This window comes from Neolamprologus multifasciatus, chromosome 22 (assembly GCF_963576455.1).
Source record: "Neolamprologus multifasciatus chromosome 22, fNeoMul1.2, whole genome shotgun sequence".
Lineage (NCBI taxonomy): Eukaryota > Metazoa > Chordata > Actinopteri > Cichliformes > Cichlidae > Neolamprologus > Neolamprologus multifasciatus.
The window spans coordinates 3,242,114-3,256,747 of record NC_140459.1 but is presented as its reverse complement, the minus strand read 5'-3'; the positions used below and the strand labels follow the sequence as shown (position 1 = coordinate 3,256,747).

The following is a 14,634-nucleotide window of genomic DNA, read 5'->3' as shown; positions in this document are numbered from 1 at the left end:
CAGCTGGCTGCCGGCAGAGCCGGCGGGCACGCCGGTGCAGCCCCCTCTAGCTTCTGCCCGGTGGCTACTGGGTGACCCCTCATCTGGGGATCCTCAGCCCTTCCCATGAAGGTGGCACGGATGCCCCTCCGGTGGTCCTCCTTGGGCTCTTGCACTCTGGGGCCTCTGGATGTCTGGGGCCTGGATCTCCTCCATGCCTGCTTCATGCCCTGGGGGACGGGGCTATGGCTCTCTACATCCTCTAGCAGACCATTACATGGGGAAACCATTTGAATACAAGCGCGCCGATCCACACAGGTGTGCACATGGGTGTTCACTATTCGTAGACTTAAATCACACCTTTCTTGGCTGCTACTTCAAAGCACATTGTGCGCTGTCTGTCCTGCGTGCTGCACAACAACATTCAATATTTAGTATTTACTGCTGTTTTCACTTAGCTAGATTAATGCGATGGTGTTGTGTATAGTATGTTGCATTGTTTTGTTTTGTTTTTTTGCTTGTTTTCTATTCTTTTTCTCTCAACAGGTGATCCCGGAGATATTTTTTCTTCCCCCCTTTCTCACTGTCCCTCTCCCCTTCTGTTTTTCTTTTCCTTCCTCTTTCTTTCTCCCTTTCCTATCCCTCACTCATGTCTGTCCCGTCTGTAACAACTGAAAATAAAATAAATAATAAAAACAAAGGTCGATCAAATGGACCAATACGGCAATGCCATGATGATCCATTTGGCAAAATAAATCCATTGGGTATCCTTGTTGGTCTTCAGACAACAATTCTGACGGCTAAAGAACCAAATGGGACAGGCGGAAAAAAAAAAAAAAAAAAAAAAAAAAAAAAAAAAGAATAAGTGCGAAGGGGAATTGATAAGAACTTAGAGATTATGATTTTATTACTGAGAATATTGAGCGACACAGCCGTTATTCATGCAAAGTCATTGCATGCTGTTTAATGAATGTTTCAGCATGTTGTAGCTTGTTATATAAAGCAATTTGAGTTCTCAGGTGGAGTAGAAAAGCGCAATAAAAGAATGAGTCAAATGCCGTGATCAGTGTTGAGGTAGGTATCTTAAAGTATTCTATTATGCAGAGTACTTTTTTAAAGTAATGCAGTACATTATTTTGGTGTTTTTCTGTAAAATCACCTGAAACACACCATCTCATAACTATCATTTAACAATAAGAACTTATAGGCTACAGTCCCTCACGCCAATATAAATCCCTATCCTAATGAGGACACACATACAGTGGCTTGCAAAAGTATTCGGCCCCCTTGAACTTTCCCACATTTTGTCACATTACAGCCACAAACATGAATCAATCAAAAAAATCTACAAACCTGAGAAAATTGGACTTAAAGTTTCTATTGGAAGTATTTATATAAGTTATGCAGACAATTGTGACTCACTGATTTTGGTGATTTACTTGTGTTTTTTTCTCTTTCTTTAAGAAATGTTTTCATAATGAGCAATATTCAGGAATTGGTTCACATGAATTTGAGCTGCTATGAAGCAGAGGTCAAAGGTCAAAATTTGATTGACTGAGATACAGATAGATTTCCAAATTATTTTTTGTTTAGCAGCAATAACATTTTCACTCTATCACTCTGTGTGTGTGTGTGTGTGTGTGTGTGTGTGTGTGTGTGTGTGTGTGTGCGTGTGTGTGTGTGTGTGTGTCCTCAGTGAACTGTATCAGTCTCTGCAGTATCTTCCAGCTGCAGCAGTCACTTCAGTTTCTGTTCAGTCTGACTGAGGGAGGTTTTTGTACGACTGTTTTTCACTGTGTGAACACATGCTGACTGTTAGGATAGTGATAACTCTGACAGTAATAAACTGCTGCATCTTCAGCCTGGACTCCACTGATGGTCAGAGTGAAGTCAGAGTTTGATCCACTGCCTGTAAAACGAGCTGGAATCCCTGATTGTTGACTGCTAGCACGATAAATGAGCAGTTTAGGAACTCCTCTATCTTTCTGTTGGTACCAGGCTAAAAAGTCGCTGTTATAAACATTCTGACTGGTCGTACACTTGATGGTCACAGTTCCTCCCACAGCAGAGCTCACTGCTCCAGGCTGAGTCACTGTGATCTGTCCTCTGGACTCTGAGGACACAGAGACAAAAACATAAAGCAGCTTCATGGTTTTGTGGGCTTCATTTCAGAGGAACAGATGTTGATAGAGGAGAGGAGTTTGATTCTCTGGACTTTACCTGTGAAGCAGCAGCAGAGGAGAGTCCAGATGAGGACGCAGATCAAAGTCATGTTTTTGATGAGGAGGATTTCTGTGGCTTCTGTTGTGATGAAGGACAGCTGTCAGTCATCCAGTGTTCAACTCTCAGGACTATAAACTCTCCCAGAGCACTGGAGCATGGTGCTGCTGATGCAAAGTGCCTCTCTATGGAAATCATCTGACTGACACAATGAAATCCTTCGTGCTTTTTCTGTCTGAATTAATGATGTATTTTCTTGTTTTGCTTAGTTTCCTATTAATTGATATTAAAAATTACTCAAAATTTAATTTGCAGTTTCCATATGGATTATAGTTAATGTGTAACCTGCCCCTAACCTGGGACAGCTGGGTAAAGCTCCAGCCTCTCCAGAATCCTGTCACATAAGATCACAGATTGAAATAGAAAGTGTGTCACCATCAATATTTTTTATAACTTTGATTTTATTTTTTTATATATAAATTTGTTGGCCCAACAGCTAATTTAGGAAATTATATAGGTGACTCATAACTGAATGATCAGCTGTCAGTCATTCAGTGTTTGACAGAATGGCTTATTTATTTATTAATGTCAATACACTGTTAAAAAATCCTCCGTCAAAATACGGGAAATGTCCTGGTAATTTTCTGCCAGTACATTTTCTGTTTTTCTACGGACCATTTACGGTCATTTCCTTCAACCCACAATACGGATGATTCCGTAAATTCACAGTATATTCTCCGTATCATTCACGGACACTTTAGTTATTTCTAATACAGAATTTTCCGTAAATTTACAGTATATTCTCTGTACCATTCACGGACATTTTTGTTAAACCCTTACACCCCTCCCCCTCCAAAAAACAAACAAACAAACAAACAAACAAACAAACAAACAAACAAACCCCCAAAATCATATTCCAAGGATTTAATAACAATTTCCATGGGGCGCTTAAAACGACAATACATTAAGATATATAAATATTACATAATGAACAGAGCTTCAAAATAGCACCGCTATGGACATTTATATCACAAATTCAGTTTCAGTCTGATGTTTCTGAATAACATGGATACATAAATAACAGCTGTAAATGGCAAATTACTTCAGTAGAAGAAAATCAAGCCCCTGCCATCGGTAAAAATGTAATTAAACCTATTTAAACAAGTCACTGAAGACCAAAAATCTGAAAAAATGAAACATTCAACAATGTTTTACAAAGATGCACTTTAAACAATAAAAGAAATGTTATGTGAATGTTTTAATACAAGGTACAAATTTCAAGAAATAACCAACAGTAGCTCTAAACCAATACAAATGCTATAGTGGTTTCATTGTGAACATTTACTACAAACAGATCTCTTATGCTATGTTTTACCAATGCACAACACGGGAATTTCGTCTAGCATTGTTTATAAAGTTGCATTTTTTTGTCCATTTCAAAAAGCTTTTGATTCTTGCTTGCTATTAAATATGAAACTTCAAATATATGATGTACAGTTTAAGGAGATAGCAAGCATGAAGGAGAGAAGACAGAGTACCATGTGTACGTGAGTGCATCCTCTCAGTACCTTTGTCCATTTGAATAACCTACTAAACGCAGCCCAAAAAGTTCCAGTTTGATTTCAAATTTTCCAGGGATTTTCAAAGTTGTTGAGTTCAGACAGGAACTTGAGCAGTCTTGGTAGAACGTGTAGTTGCTTCATTCCCTTCATCTCAGCCTTTGACCCTCGTTCTGGATTTATTCCCAAGAACACTCTTTAGGAAATAGAAAAGTTTTTGATTAAACACTCATAAAATATGAATGAAAACTACAGGCTAATGTGTAGGCTAAGCTACATACTTAGGAACTACATACTTAGGGAGGATAGTAACTTTAATCACCGTCGTGCTCTGTGTCAGTTTAAGTTTGCCATACAAAAAAAGAAAAAGAAAAAAAAAAGAATATAAAACCCACAGGATTATTTGTTTATCCGTTTTAAAACCTATCAAAAATCATACCCAAATTTAATACATGCGTGACAGCGTGAGAAGGAAGAGTCAAATTACTGATTGCAAGAGTTGCTTGAGGGGTCAAAATTACCAAAGCAGCTAACTCCAGTCTTCTTTTCATCATCATTCGTACTTGATGATGTCACAGGTACAGAGTTTTTACTGCCGTCCCCTCTTAATTTAACTGTGATTAATATGTTATGAAGCTTAATTTTAATCTCAGCCAATCCAATTTACTCAGGAACAAATAAAACACTGAAAACAACAAACATTAACATTTCGAAGTTATCTAAGAGACTTCTACACCATTTTTAACCTGAGTAGTGAAAGACCGCGGGGGGAGGAGGGGGGAGGGGTGTGTGTGAAAACAATGTGCTGGGAGTCTGCTGTTCTTGCCGGCTCTAGTAATCCTCGACATCCCGGTCTGCTATAGAGCTGGTGGGAAACAGATGTCTCCGAAAACATTGGAGAATATTTGGAAATCTGGTATCTGGATAAATCGAGCAGATATTTGAAGTTTACACAGCTACATTCTCGCTTGAAAATAACTTGAAAGTTTGTTTTGTGACCCAGAAAGAGTAATATTTTAAGTTTTTAGCCGTTCTTCTCCGCCATTGCTGCGTTTGGGTTTTGGACCAAATGCATTCTGGGATATTTAGCTGTACAAAGTGCACACAAGTCACCAACGATGCATGCTCGATAAAACAGGTGGAGCGAGAACACATATGGGAATTTTTCGTAACTTGAAATGAACTTGACACTTTTGCAACATAACATAAGAAATCACAAATACAAAAATAAACTCAAAATGCTGGGTCACAGACGCAGCCCCTGACATGTCTGTCATAGGGCTGTGCGATATGACAAAAATCTCATATCCCGATATAAGACATTTATTTTCCTGTCAACGATATAAATCACAAAATGTAATATTTTATGTAAATTCTGTGAATCTCGGGCAAATCTACTTGCGTGAAGTTTCCAGCTGGGCATCCTTTACCTGGAGTCGAGTGTTTTAACCGATGCGTGAAACTATACATTTTTAGACAAGTTGTAACGGCCGCCGTTTTCTTTCAAAGTTTGAGTCTAAGGTTTATTTTTTAGCACCTGACGGCTCTTTTCTTTTTCTTCTCATCTGTAAACTCTCTGCTTACTCTTTCATGTGATTCAGTTTATTTTGAAAAGTCTCAACAGGATCTTGAGCTTTATTGTGAAAGGTTTACGTGGAAAACAAACAAGTGGACAGCGGAGCCAGGCAGTGGTTTTACCGTCATTGTTGCTAACGACAACACGTAAAAACAGGCATTTGTCCGTCCATAGTGTGGTTATATTAAATATAAGAGAAAGAGAAAACTTTAATTAATATATCCACTACAGTGACCATCAAAACGATGAAAAAATATTGCTGTAAACAGTTTATTTTATGACACCACAAAACAAACGATAGCGTAATAGGAAACAACAGATGTTTTTGTATCGTCATCCGATATATATCGTTATATCCAACAACCCTAGACTGTCACATATACTCTGTGTGAACCTGAGCACATGAAACTGTGGTGTACCTTAAAGGTATGTTGTTCTATAAAGACATCAGACCCTTGTGCTATCCTCAAGGATTACATTTCTAACAGTTTGTTCAGAATCTCCAAGACTGTATCATATACGATGCTGCTCAACCAGTGAAAAATCAAAGTGCTTACCTTTGAATGAACTCCAGGGTAAGTGACATCTCTTTTGGGTATTTTATGTTCAAGACATAAAACAAAGCAAAAGTGTACGCCAGAGCCACAATAGGGGAGTTGATGTGGTCGTTTACAATTTCTTGGTCAACAGCTACCTTGAATTGCTGGTCACCTTAAAACATAAGACATCAGTATTACTAAAGACAATCACGAATGCCCATATACGTTTGCTTATTAGGATGCCATTAGTTGCAACCTAAAACAGCGTCTTCTTGGGGGTCCATGTTAAAAATATACATCAAAACAACATTAGCGTTATACTAATATCATAAAAACAATGACAACCAGGTTAAATTCTACAAGTGTCTCTTAGGTGACCTGCTCTAAAAACTTTAAACACATTTTTTAAAATCCAACTTTACGGATAGTATTAAATTTGTGCCATTATTTTTTAGAGTAGGTATCTGTAATGTAAATTAGCTTTAATAATATAGCGTTTCATGCCCAATCTGTATTAAAAAAAAGTGGTCTTCATAACAGCCCACATGTCAATTGCTATGTCATATGCATATGACCATGACTAAAACCAGTACTTAACAAAGGAAATGTGGCATAGTTTTTACAATAGCCATGTGTATGAATAACAAGACATGCCTATAACTTAGTTAATTAAAATAATAGCAACAATAATAAAGTAATACATTTTTTGGTTTACATGCTTTTCAGCCGCACAGGACCAAATGTGTGAATAGGTGAGCAGATGACATCAATCACAACAGAGATGAAAACATATACCATATAGATATGACTAGACCAAGACAAAGATAAAAAACCAACACAAAATGAAAAAACCTAATAACGATATTTGAACAACCTGCTCAATTGAGATCTCATCTATAGACCATTCCTGTTACCCAACTCAGTGCATATAGTTTTGACAATGTTTAACTCCAGTTTGTTCATTTTGACACATTTGGTAATATTCTTCCTTAGTTCTTCTAAATTATTTAAAATTATACTAATTTGGTTGTCTATATACTGTCTGAAGACAACCAACCCTCTCAAATGTAATGCTGCTAATGCATTGGATGGTAATATTCCCGGATTTTCAACTGGAAAGTGTGTAATATAGACTACAAACCCATAGCAAGTATGCAGGGGGTGCATGGGATGCTCAGTCCATCAGCTGTGCAAATCTGTTGCTGTAAAATAAAACACAGAAACACAGGGAATGTCATTGTGAGCATTACTTGGGCAATGCAATTGATTGGTCTGCATTTAGTTTAAGGCATTTCATGCAAAAGCATATTTTATGTTTTAGTACATTAAGCTGGGGGGGCGCTAAACCCACCTCATTTTGGTACATAAGATGGTGAGGGTTTTCCTTGAAGTATTTTGCAATTCCAGCTATCAGTGATAATGGACCTTCCAGTATTTCAATGCCTTTTAAGTTAAGAAAGTCTTTTAAGGGCTTTTCTTTGGTTGTTAGTTCTTCTGATAGCCTTGTTTGAACTGCAAAGCCAAGGAGAGTCTGTGTGTGCTCAAAAAGGTGGACTGCCTCAAAAAGGAAGGGCCACTCATCCACTATTTTGTTTACAGCAGTTCCTTTGTTTATAGTTGCACGTTGGATGCAATATGTTTCAGCCATCAGTTTTCGAACAGATGATTCCTGAAGACGGTCAGTGTTGAAGGCCCTTTTTAACTCATCTTGCTTAATTTCTAGTTCTTCTGTGTCCTCAACTGCAGGCTGCCACTCAACACATCCATACCAATCTGAACATGTAGGCTTCTTCTTTCTGGCTTCATCATCTGCCATTTTCTTTGCTGAGCAGACCGTTAATGGCCTCCTAACATTTTCAACTCTGTTTTCTAGCTGTATAAACAAAGCCTCATATCCTGTTCCAATGACTTTAGTTCCACTGAGCTCTCTGTCTTGAAAAGAGCAGGGATATTCCTGCACAATCTGCCTTGCAATCTCTCGCAGCTTTGCTCTTCCAGGTCGTATATTTTCTTTACAGAGGACATCATCAATAATAATACGAACAAGTTCTCTTCTCTCCTTAGGCTTTGGTCTCTTCTTTTCCTTCAACGCAAGCATGAGGTTGGGAGGCATTTTGTGCCATGGTACAGCATATGGCTCACAGGGTAAGGAATAATCCATGGGACCAGGAGTTAAAGATGATGTTTGGGGCTGATGGTCACTCTGTGGCAAAGGTCTTGAAATGGAGACCAATCCAAATTGTTGCTCTATGAAATACACAAATTAATATTAGCTCAGTTTTTAAAGTTACTTACACACATAACTTTAGTCTCAACAATCTGGGGAAGGTATGCACAAATCTATTCATAACTTTGCTTTGGTAGCAGCATTTCCTTTGGAAAAAATATTTCCAAAGGAATTTTTGTACACACACACACACACACACACACACACACACACACACCCCTATAGACTTACCGACACTGAAAGCCTGAATCAGTCTTCGACACTGAATGGGTGGTAGAATTCCATCGACGTCCTCAATCCTGACAAAGTTAAGGTCATCTACACTGTTTACTCCAATCACCTCCAGTCGAGCCATGAGTAAATCCATGAGATCATTGCTGAGCAATGGCATAGCTTTTTTAACCAACTCTTTTACTAGCTCCATAGTGGCATATGCTTAAGCGGGAGGAGGAACCTTGCACCTTTCTGATAAAAGAAAAGGGGAGAAAAATCACCAAGCTGGTCAATATTTTTGCAAATGAGCTTATCAGAACAAATGTTCTCAAGTTCATAGACCCCAAGCTCAGGCACCCAGCTGGCATTTTTCTCCCTCAGCAAAAGAAGGACAGTTGTTTCATTTTTAATAACAATGCTTACTATTTGTCCTAACTGTAGCTGTCTCTTGGTGTATCTCATTAGGACAAGGAAACCATTCTCATATGAAGTACCTCTGACTTTAACTTTATCTGTCACAACTGAGTTACTTGAGGTAACTTCAAAGTCTGCAACTGCCGCTCTTATGCCACCGTCATACAGATCTGGATAAAATGTAGTTGAGTTGAAAACCTGAACCTGTGGACTGAACAGGCCACCATGACTCTGATAAGCCTGGTACAACTGATGCCTATCAGCAAGAGACTTGGTCACATTTTTGAAGTTTTTACTTGACCTGATGCATCTTTTGAAATAACTATGCTTGCTTTCAAAGCGCATAGTCCACGTATGTATGAGTGGACCAAACTGTAAACTCAAATCAGCATAGTGAAGCAGATAGTGGTGTTTTGGTCTGAGATTTACATGTGGGAATAACTCCTGCCTCATTTCCACATACTCTTCGACGAGTACCTTCATGTACGCAATCTGCGATTCTGATAGCATAGGTGCACAGACAAATTCAACCAGCTCCCTCAGAAGAAGTATAAGCAGCCATACAGCATTGTCAGCATCTTTAATTCTGTCATGCACCAAAATGGGTAAAAACCTCAACAGCCACCTGTTCTGGGCTGCATGGCCTCCAAGCTTTATTCCCTTGTTGGAAATGGCATTTGGTTTGTCACCACTTTCACCAGAAAAAGATCCAAGTCTGTCATTTAGTGACTCATAGCTGAACCACTTTTTTGTTTTTATTAGGAACTGCAAACATAGTGCTATGTCATAGTCAACAACACCTTCAAAGAGGTCATGTGCCAGACATGGCGGCAGTCCAGGCTGACAAACATGAAAGTTAGATAATCTGTTGAAAACACTGTTGCCTTTAATTCCATGATGCATTGTTACATCAGGGTGACTCTCCAAAAAATTCAGAGACTCATTATATCCAACAAGATCTCTATGCATGGCAACTGTGAGTGAGTTAGACCTAAAGTCATCTTTTGTAACAAGACAATATCTACAGAAATACTCACAAGAGCTGAAGTTTTCTGTAAACCCACCAATCATGTGGGAGCCCAGGTTATCTCCCATTATGCATGCAACAGTACCAGTATACAGCTTGCCCTCAAAAGATATGCCCTTTAACTCCAGCTCACACAAGTCTGACACAAGTTTACTGAAAACTTTATCCACACCAAAATATTTGCAGTCTTCCTCTAGACAGAGCAGTACCAACTGTATTTGGTCAATAGCTGATCTGTGGTGTGTACATAAATTTCCCAAGGTTAAGTAGACAGCTAAAATTTTGTGCTTTCGCTTGGCAGATCCAAGAGGGTTGGCCACCTCAAAGGAATCTTGAAAAAGCATCACCTTTAAAGAATCTGGATCTGAAGAAAACATGGCATTAGATTTAATGACATGCCCATCTGTAATATCACAGATGGTACCATCAGCAGCAGAAACAGAATTAAAACTCTGTTGAACTGCATTTCCCTCTTTCAGCAATGCAGTGAGGCTTTCCAGAACTGGAATGTAATGATAATGCCTCTTCTGCCCATTATCATTGTACCCAAGCTTGACTTCCACAGGGTGAACATAGTTATAGTGTGTCTTGTAATACTGCAGCCTTCTATGGTGTGTAGATAATGAACCATTTTCATTCAAGGTTTCATACATAGGACTCTGCTTGTAAACAGTTTGCTTAAGACATCTAAATGTCTCAGCTGTTACACCATACTGTTCAAGTTCTTTAGACAAAACATCCATTGTGTACTCCTGCTGAATATCCTGAAGGGTTTTCATTTCATTTGCAATCCCTGTAATTGTAGATGCTGGAACTAAACACTTTGCCTGCAATCTCAAGAAAAACAAAGCCAGATTTGTTGTATAGGCAACTTGAATGTCATCATTCGCAACATCAATGCTTTGGGCTGCATCAGTCACATCAGTGTTTTCAGTTACATTTTCTGTTACATGTGCTCCTTCACCTAGTAAGGGCTGTCCAACTTCACATATATGTGCAGGTGCTATCTGGGTGACAGTCCACCCTCTATGACACCTGGAAATGTGAGATGAAAAGGATGTCTTTACATTAAAAGTTTTTGCACAATTACCAAAAGGGCAAGTTACACTTAAACCCTCTTGTATGTGACCACTTAAGTGAGTCACAAGCCTTTTAACATCTGCATATTCTCTGTTGCAAAAATTCAACAAACACTTTAGCTGCACAGACACATTTCTGTTCCAGGTTTGTCTGGTACTTGTATCTTTGTGTGTCCGTGACATATGAACAGCAAAGCAGCTGTATGAGGAAAATCTTCTGCCACAATCTTTATGGCCACACAAAAAAAATACATTGTTAATGTGTCTGTGTGATCTGCAGTGTTTCAGGTATTCAGTCAAAGAGATGCACTTAAATCCGCAAACATTGCAAGTCAACATAACTGAATAAGGATGCACCAATCAGATATTTCAATCAGATATCATTCTGATCCAAACACAAAGAGATGGAACAAATAGTCATTGTAATATGTCAAACTACAAGCCAATCCATTTAATTCAAGCCTGTTTCAGTGTTTAACTTGCCACATTTCAGTAGCAGCTAGTGCAAGTTCCCCTCCTCCCCACTCTCACTTACACCGGAGCTCAAAATGATAGCTTCCTTTTCAGCTTCCAAAGGTAACAAGCTCACATGGCCTTGTTCCAGTTCTGCCAATGTTTGTTGTTGCAAAAATAATTTAAGGCTCCCACTCCACAGATCACGGCTGTCCTATAGAGAAAAAAAAAATTCAAGATCTTGAAAGAGCGTGTTTTTACTTAAAAAGAACTTTACCTTTTTATTCAATTATTAATATCCTCAGTTTAAAATTTTACCAAATTAACTAGATAAACACCAAGTTAAAAAGCATACCAAAGTTAATTAAATGGTGTCATTAATAAATGCAGTCAGTCAATATAAAACCAAGCTTCACATGGGCTAAAAACCAACCAACCAACCAAACAAACAAAAAAGACACAAAAAAAAAACAAAAAAAAAAAAACACAGTGCAATCTGTAATTAAAAAAAAAAAAAAATTCTATGCATTAAAAAAGGGATATTTACTCTTCCTACTTTTCACAATAAAAGTCCTGCACAGTCATTGCTGTACTCTGGTTACCTGACATGTGACTATTGTGGTTATATCAGTTTTGGACAAGTATCAGATTTCAATTTTTAATTTCTTTATACATTAAGGAATATACTCTTTTCCCTTTTCTCTTAAAAACATATGTTAAGCTAAAATTGTGCGATCCATTAAGAAAAAGCATGGGTTACAAAAAACAAACATTTGTTCTATTTAACAAAATAAAATGCAGAAATAAGTGTACACATTAGTTTTCCAACTGCTAGTGAAAACTGTTTTCTTTCCAAATAAATCTCTCACTGAACTAACACAGCTAATCCCCCAGCATGTTTGTACTCTATTGTTACCTCGGCCAGGTCCGCGACTCTGAACCGTGGTAAAGAGACCTCTGGCTAAAACGTCGGTTCCGTGTCGGGCTCGTAGCCGGTAATTAGCTTTACTGTCTGGGTCAACTTTGCTAGCTAGAGACAGAGAGAGGCGCTGAAGAGCTGCTCCAACGGAACTTTCTTGTTTCGGAGGCGGCGAACACAGTGTACAGTCGAGTCTTAACAGCCTACTTACAACTGGGCTCGTTTTTGGCTGCAGTGGTTATTATTGTAATTATATGCTTTCATCTTCTGTTTCTCATCGGTAACAACTAGTACTTATCGACTCTCCTCTTTCTCCCTCCCTCGCGCTCACTGACGCGCGCACACACACACACACAACGGGAGGGGCAGTCACACACATTCAAGCACGGACTACACCCCCCATCGGGCTATGTTCTTAAAGGGCTATGCTTGTAACACTCTGCTAATATTGTCTTCATGTTAAATAATTTTTTGAATAAAGGTTTTTTTTTTAATATTTAAACGTCACGCCAATATGGGCCGCAAGTAAAGGTGACGCAAGCTGCGAGTTTGAGACCCCTGACACACCTTAATGCAAGGTGCATTTCCCCAGAAACACGTCAGTCGACGCAGCTAGCAAACATTGTGATTGGCCTTTTAAGCACAGTCTATTTTCTGCTATTTTTCCCGCAGAGTCTTTAAATTAATCACCAAGCGGATAACAAATTAATCCTCATTTTGGGCCAATTGTTTGCACCAACTGTAATCTCCAACTAACCAAGTATATCAGACTCCCATTAAGTCATTAGTTAGCTAGAAGGCCTACATTTAGCAAAGCATAAACCATACGATACAGGGAATAAACTTACTCATACCATAAGCATTTATTTATACGAATATCTGTCAAATAAAAACTGGTGGTTATATAGCGAAACTCTGCCTAACAGCCAAACAAGCGCCAAATACCAACAGAATTAAATATAAATTATCCTTACTTCAAGATTACTCAGCAAATTCTTCGATGTGGCAGACACGAATTGACCATTATTAGGACAATTTTCAACAAAAAGCACATAAAATGAAGTCTTTTAAGATATACATTTTAAAATGTGAAATACATATTTGATATTTACCTGAGAAAGGTGCAAAATTGTCTCCAAATCCCTGCCCATGAAGATGGCTGCCTTGATTGTAAATTTTCCCGCTTCTTGTCGATTCTTGCTCCCAGAATGCAATGCGTAATTAAAGAAATACGGAAAAAAAACTGTGAAAAATCAAAACGGAAAATTCCTTCATAGAAAAACGGTAGATTGTACAGTATTTTTACGGATTTTTTTTACAGTGTAGTAAATGATCAGCTGTAATGAATATTATCAGTAGTGTCCATCTTAACACAAGCTCACTCTTCTGAAAAGAAAAACAAATTATCATCAAGAGAACAAAAACCATGAATAACAATAATCAAGAAATATAAATTAAACACAGAACACTTGGTCACAGACCCAGGGCCGTGAAAACTATTTTGATTGAAAACATATATTATGTTGTTTAATTTATAATGACGCAGAGTTGGTAAAAGAGGAAGAATTTATAGATTATCTGGGATTAAGAATAGTTGAGTTCTTTAAAATAAATAACACAAAAACATCTGCCTTCATTGAATGAAAGCATTGAATAAATAAAAATATTTATTTTTTTATTGAGATTCATAAAAAGCTTTATTACTTAAAGAAGTACAACAAATCAGACTGCTAATGTAATGGAGTTATTTCTAGGAAAACGTCTGTCAGAAGATTGATCCACAGAGGGAAAAATAGCCATATGCTATGAAATGATAAATTAATGACGTTTGAAGCAAATGCTTAAATTTACAACACGTGTTCTTTGGTCAGAGTGGTGTAACCCAGTGTTAAAAACAGGATTAAAAGTATAAATATTCATACTCTCACAATGGGAATAAATATTGATAAAAACAAAGTTAATTATAATAAATACTGATAAAAAGCATGTAAACATAAGTTTAATTAATATGTATATGTAATATATAAATGGTGTGGGGGCAGGACTTAGTCCTGTAGAGTGTGTTTGGTTAGATCCACTGAGCCACCAATCATTGGCCGGTCTGACCCTCCCCCAGTCTGTGCGCTGCTCAGACACCTGTGTGTGCCTTCGTGTGCCAGTCAGATACACCAGAGACACAGACGGTGAAAGATCAGTTTACCCGTGCGGCGAAGAAGCTAGCTGGATAGTGAAAGTCCTTTTTTCGGCAAGAATAATAAGAGTGATACTGTATTCCAGAGGCCGTGAGCTAGCGTGAGCACTGTTAAGCCCGTGTAACATTTGTTGCTTCACATGGTAAGTCCCAGGCAGCGCATGTGCGCTAGCATAGCATGCTACTTGCCGCTAGCTCCGATGCTAACTTCCGTTAGCCATTTTGCAATGAAAGTGCC

General features: G+C 38.2%; 1 protein-coding gene across 1 annotated transcript; it reads right to left on the bottom strand.

The window, feature by feature from the left end:
• Positions 1-3,035: 3,035 nt before the first annotated feature.
• On the bottom strand, positions 3,036-13,500 carry LOC146492596 (uncharacterized). Its single transcript, XM_085147505.1, has 7 exons — positions 13,318-13,500; positions 11,369-11,500; positions 8,332-8,565; positions 7,225-8,120; positions 7,015-7,075; positions 5,892-6,045; positions 3,036-3,954 (listed from the first exon to the last, which is right to left on the bottom strand). The coding sequence occupies exons 3-7, from the start codon at positions 8,522-8,524 to the stop codon at positions 3,822-3,824; spliced, it is 1,437 nt and encodes a 478-aa protein (XP_085003631.1). The 5' UTR covers positions 8,525-8,565; positions 11,369-11,500; positions 13,318-13,500; the 3' UTR covers positions 3,036-3,821.
• Positions 13,501-14,634: the final 1,134 nt, after the last annotated feature.

Excerpts from the sequence above, each read along its gene's own strand:
- LOC146492596 (XM_085147505.1), bottom strand. The coding sequence starts at position 8,524 with ATGGAGCTAGTAAAAGAGTTGGTTAAAAAAGCTATGCCATTGCTCAGC. Across the intron at positions 7,076-7,224 it reads ATCTTATGTACCAAAATGAG|CAACAGATTTGCACAGCTGA; the intron begins GTGGGTTTAGCG and ends TTTATTTTACAG. Across the intron at positions 6,046-7,014 it reads CCCCTGCATACTTGCTATGG|GTGACCAGCAATTCAAGGTA; the intron begins GTTTGTAGTCTA and ends TTATGTTTTAAG.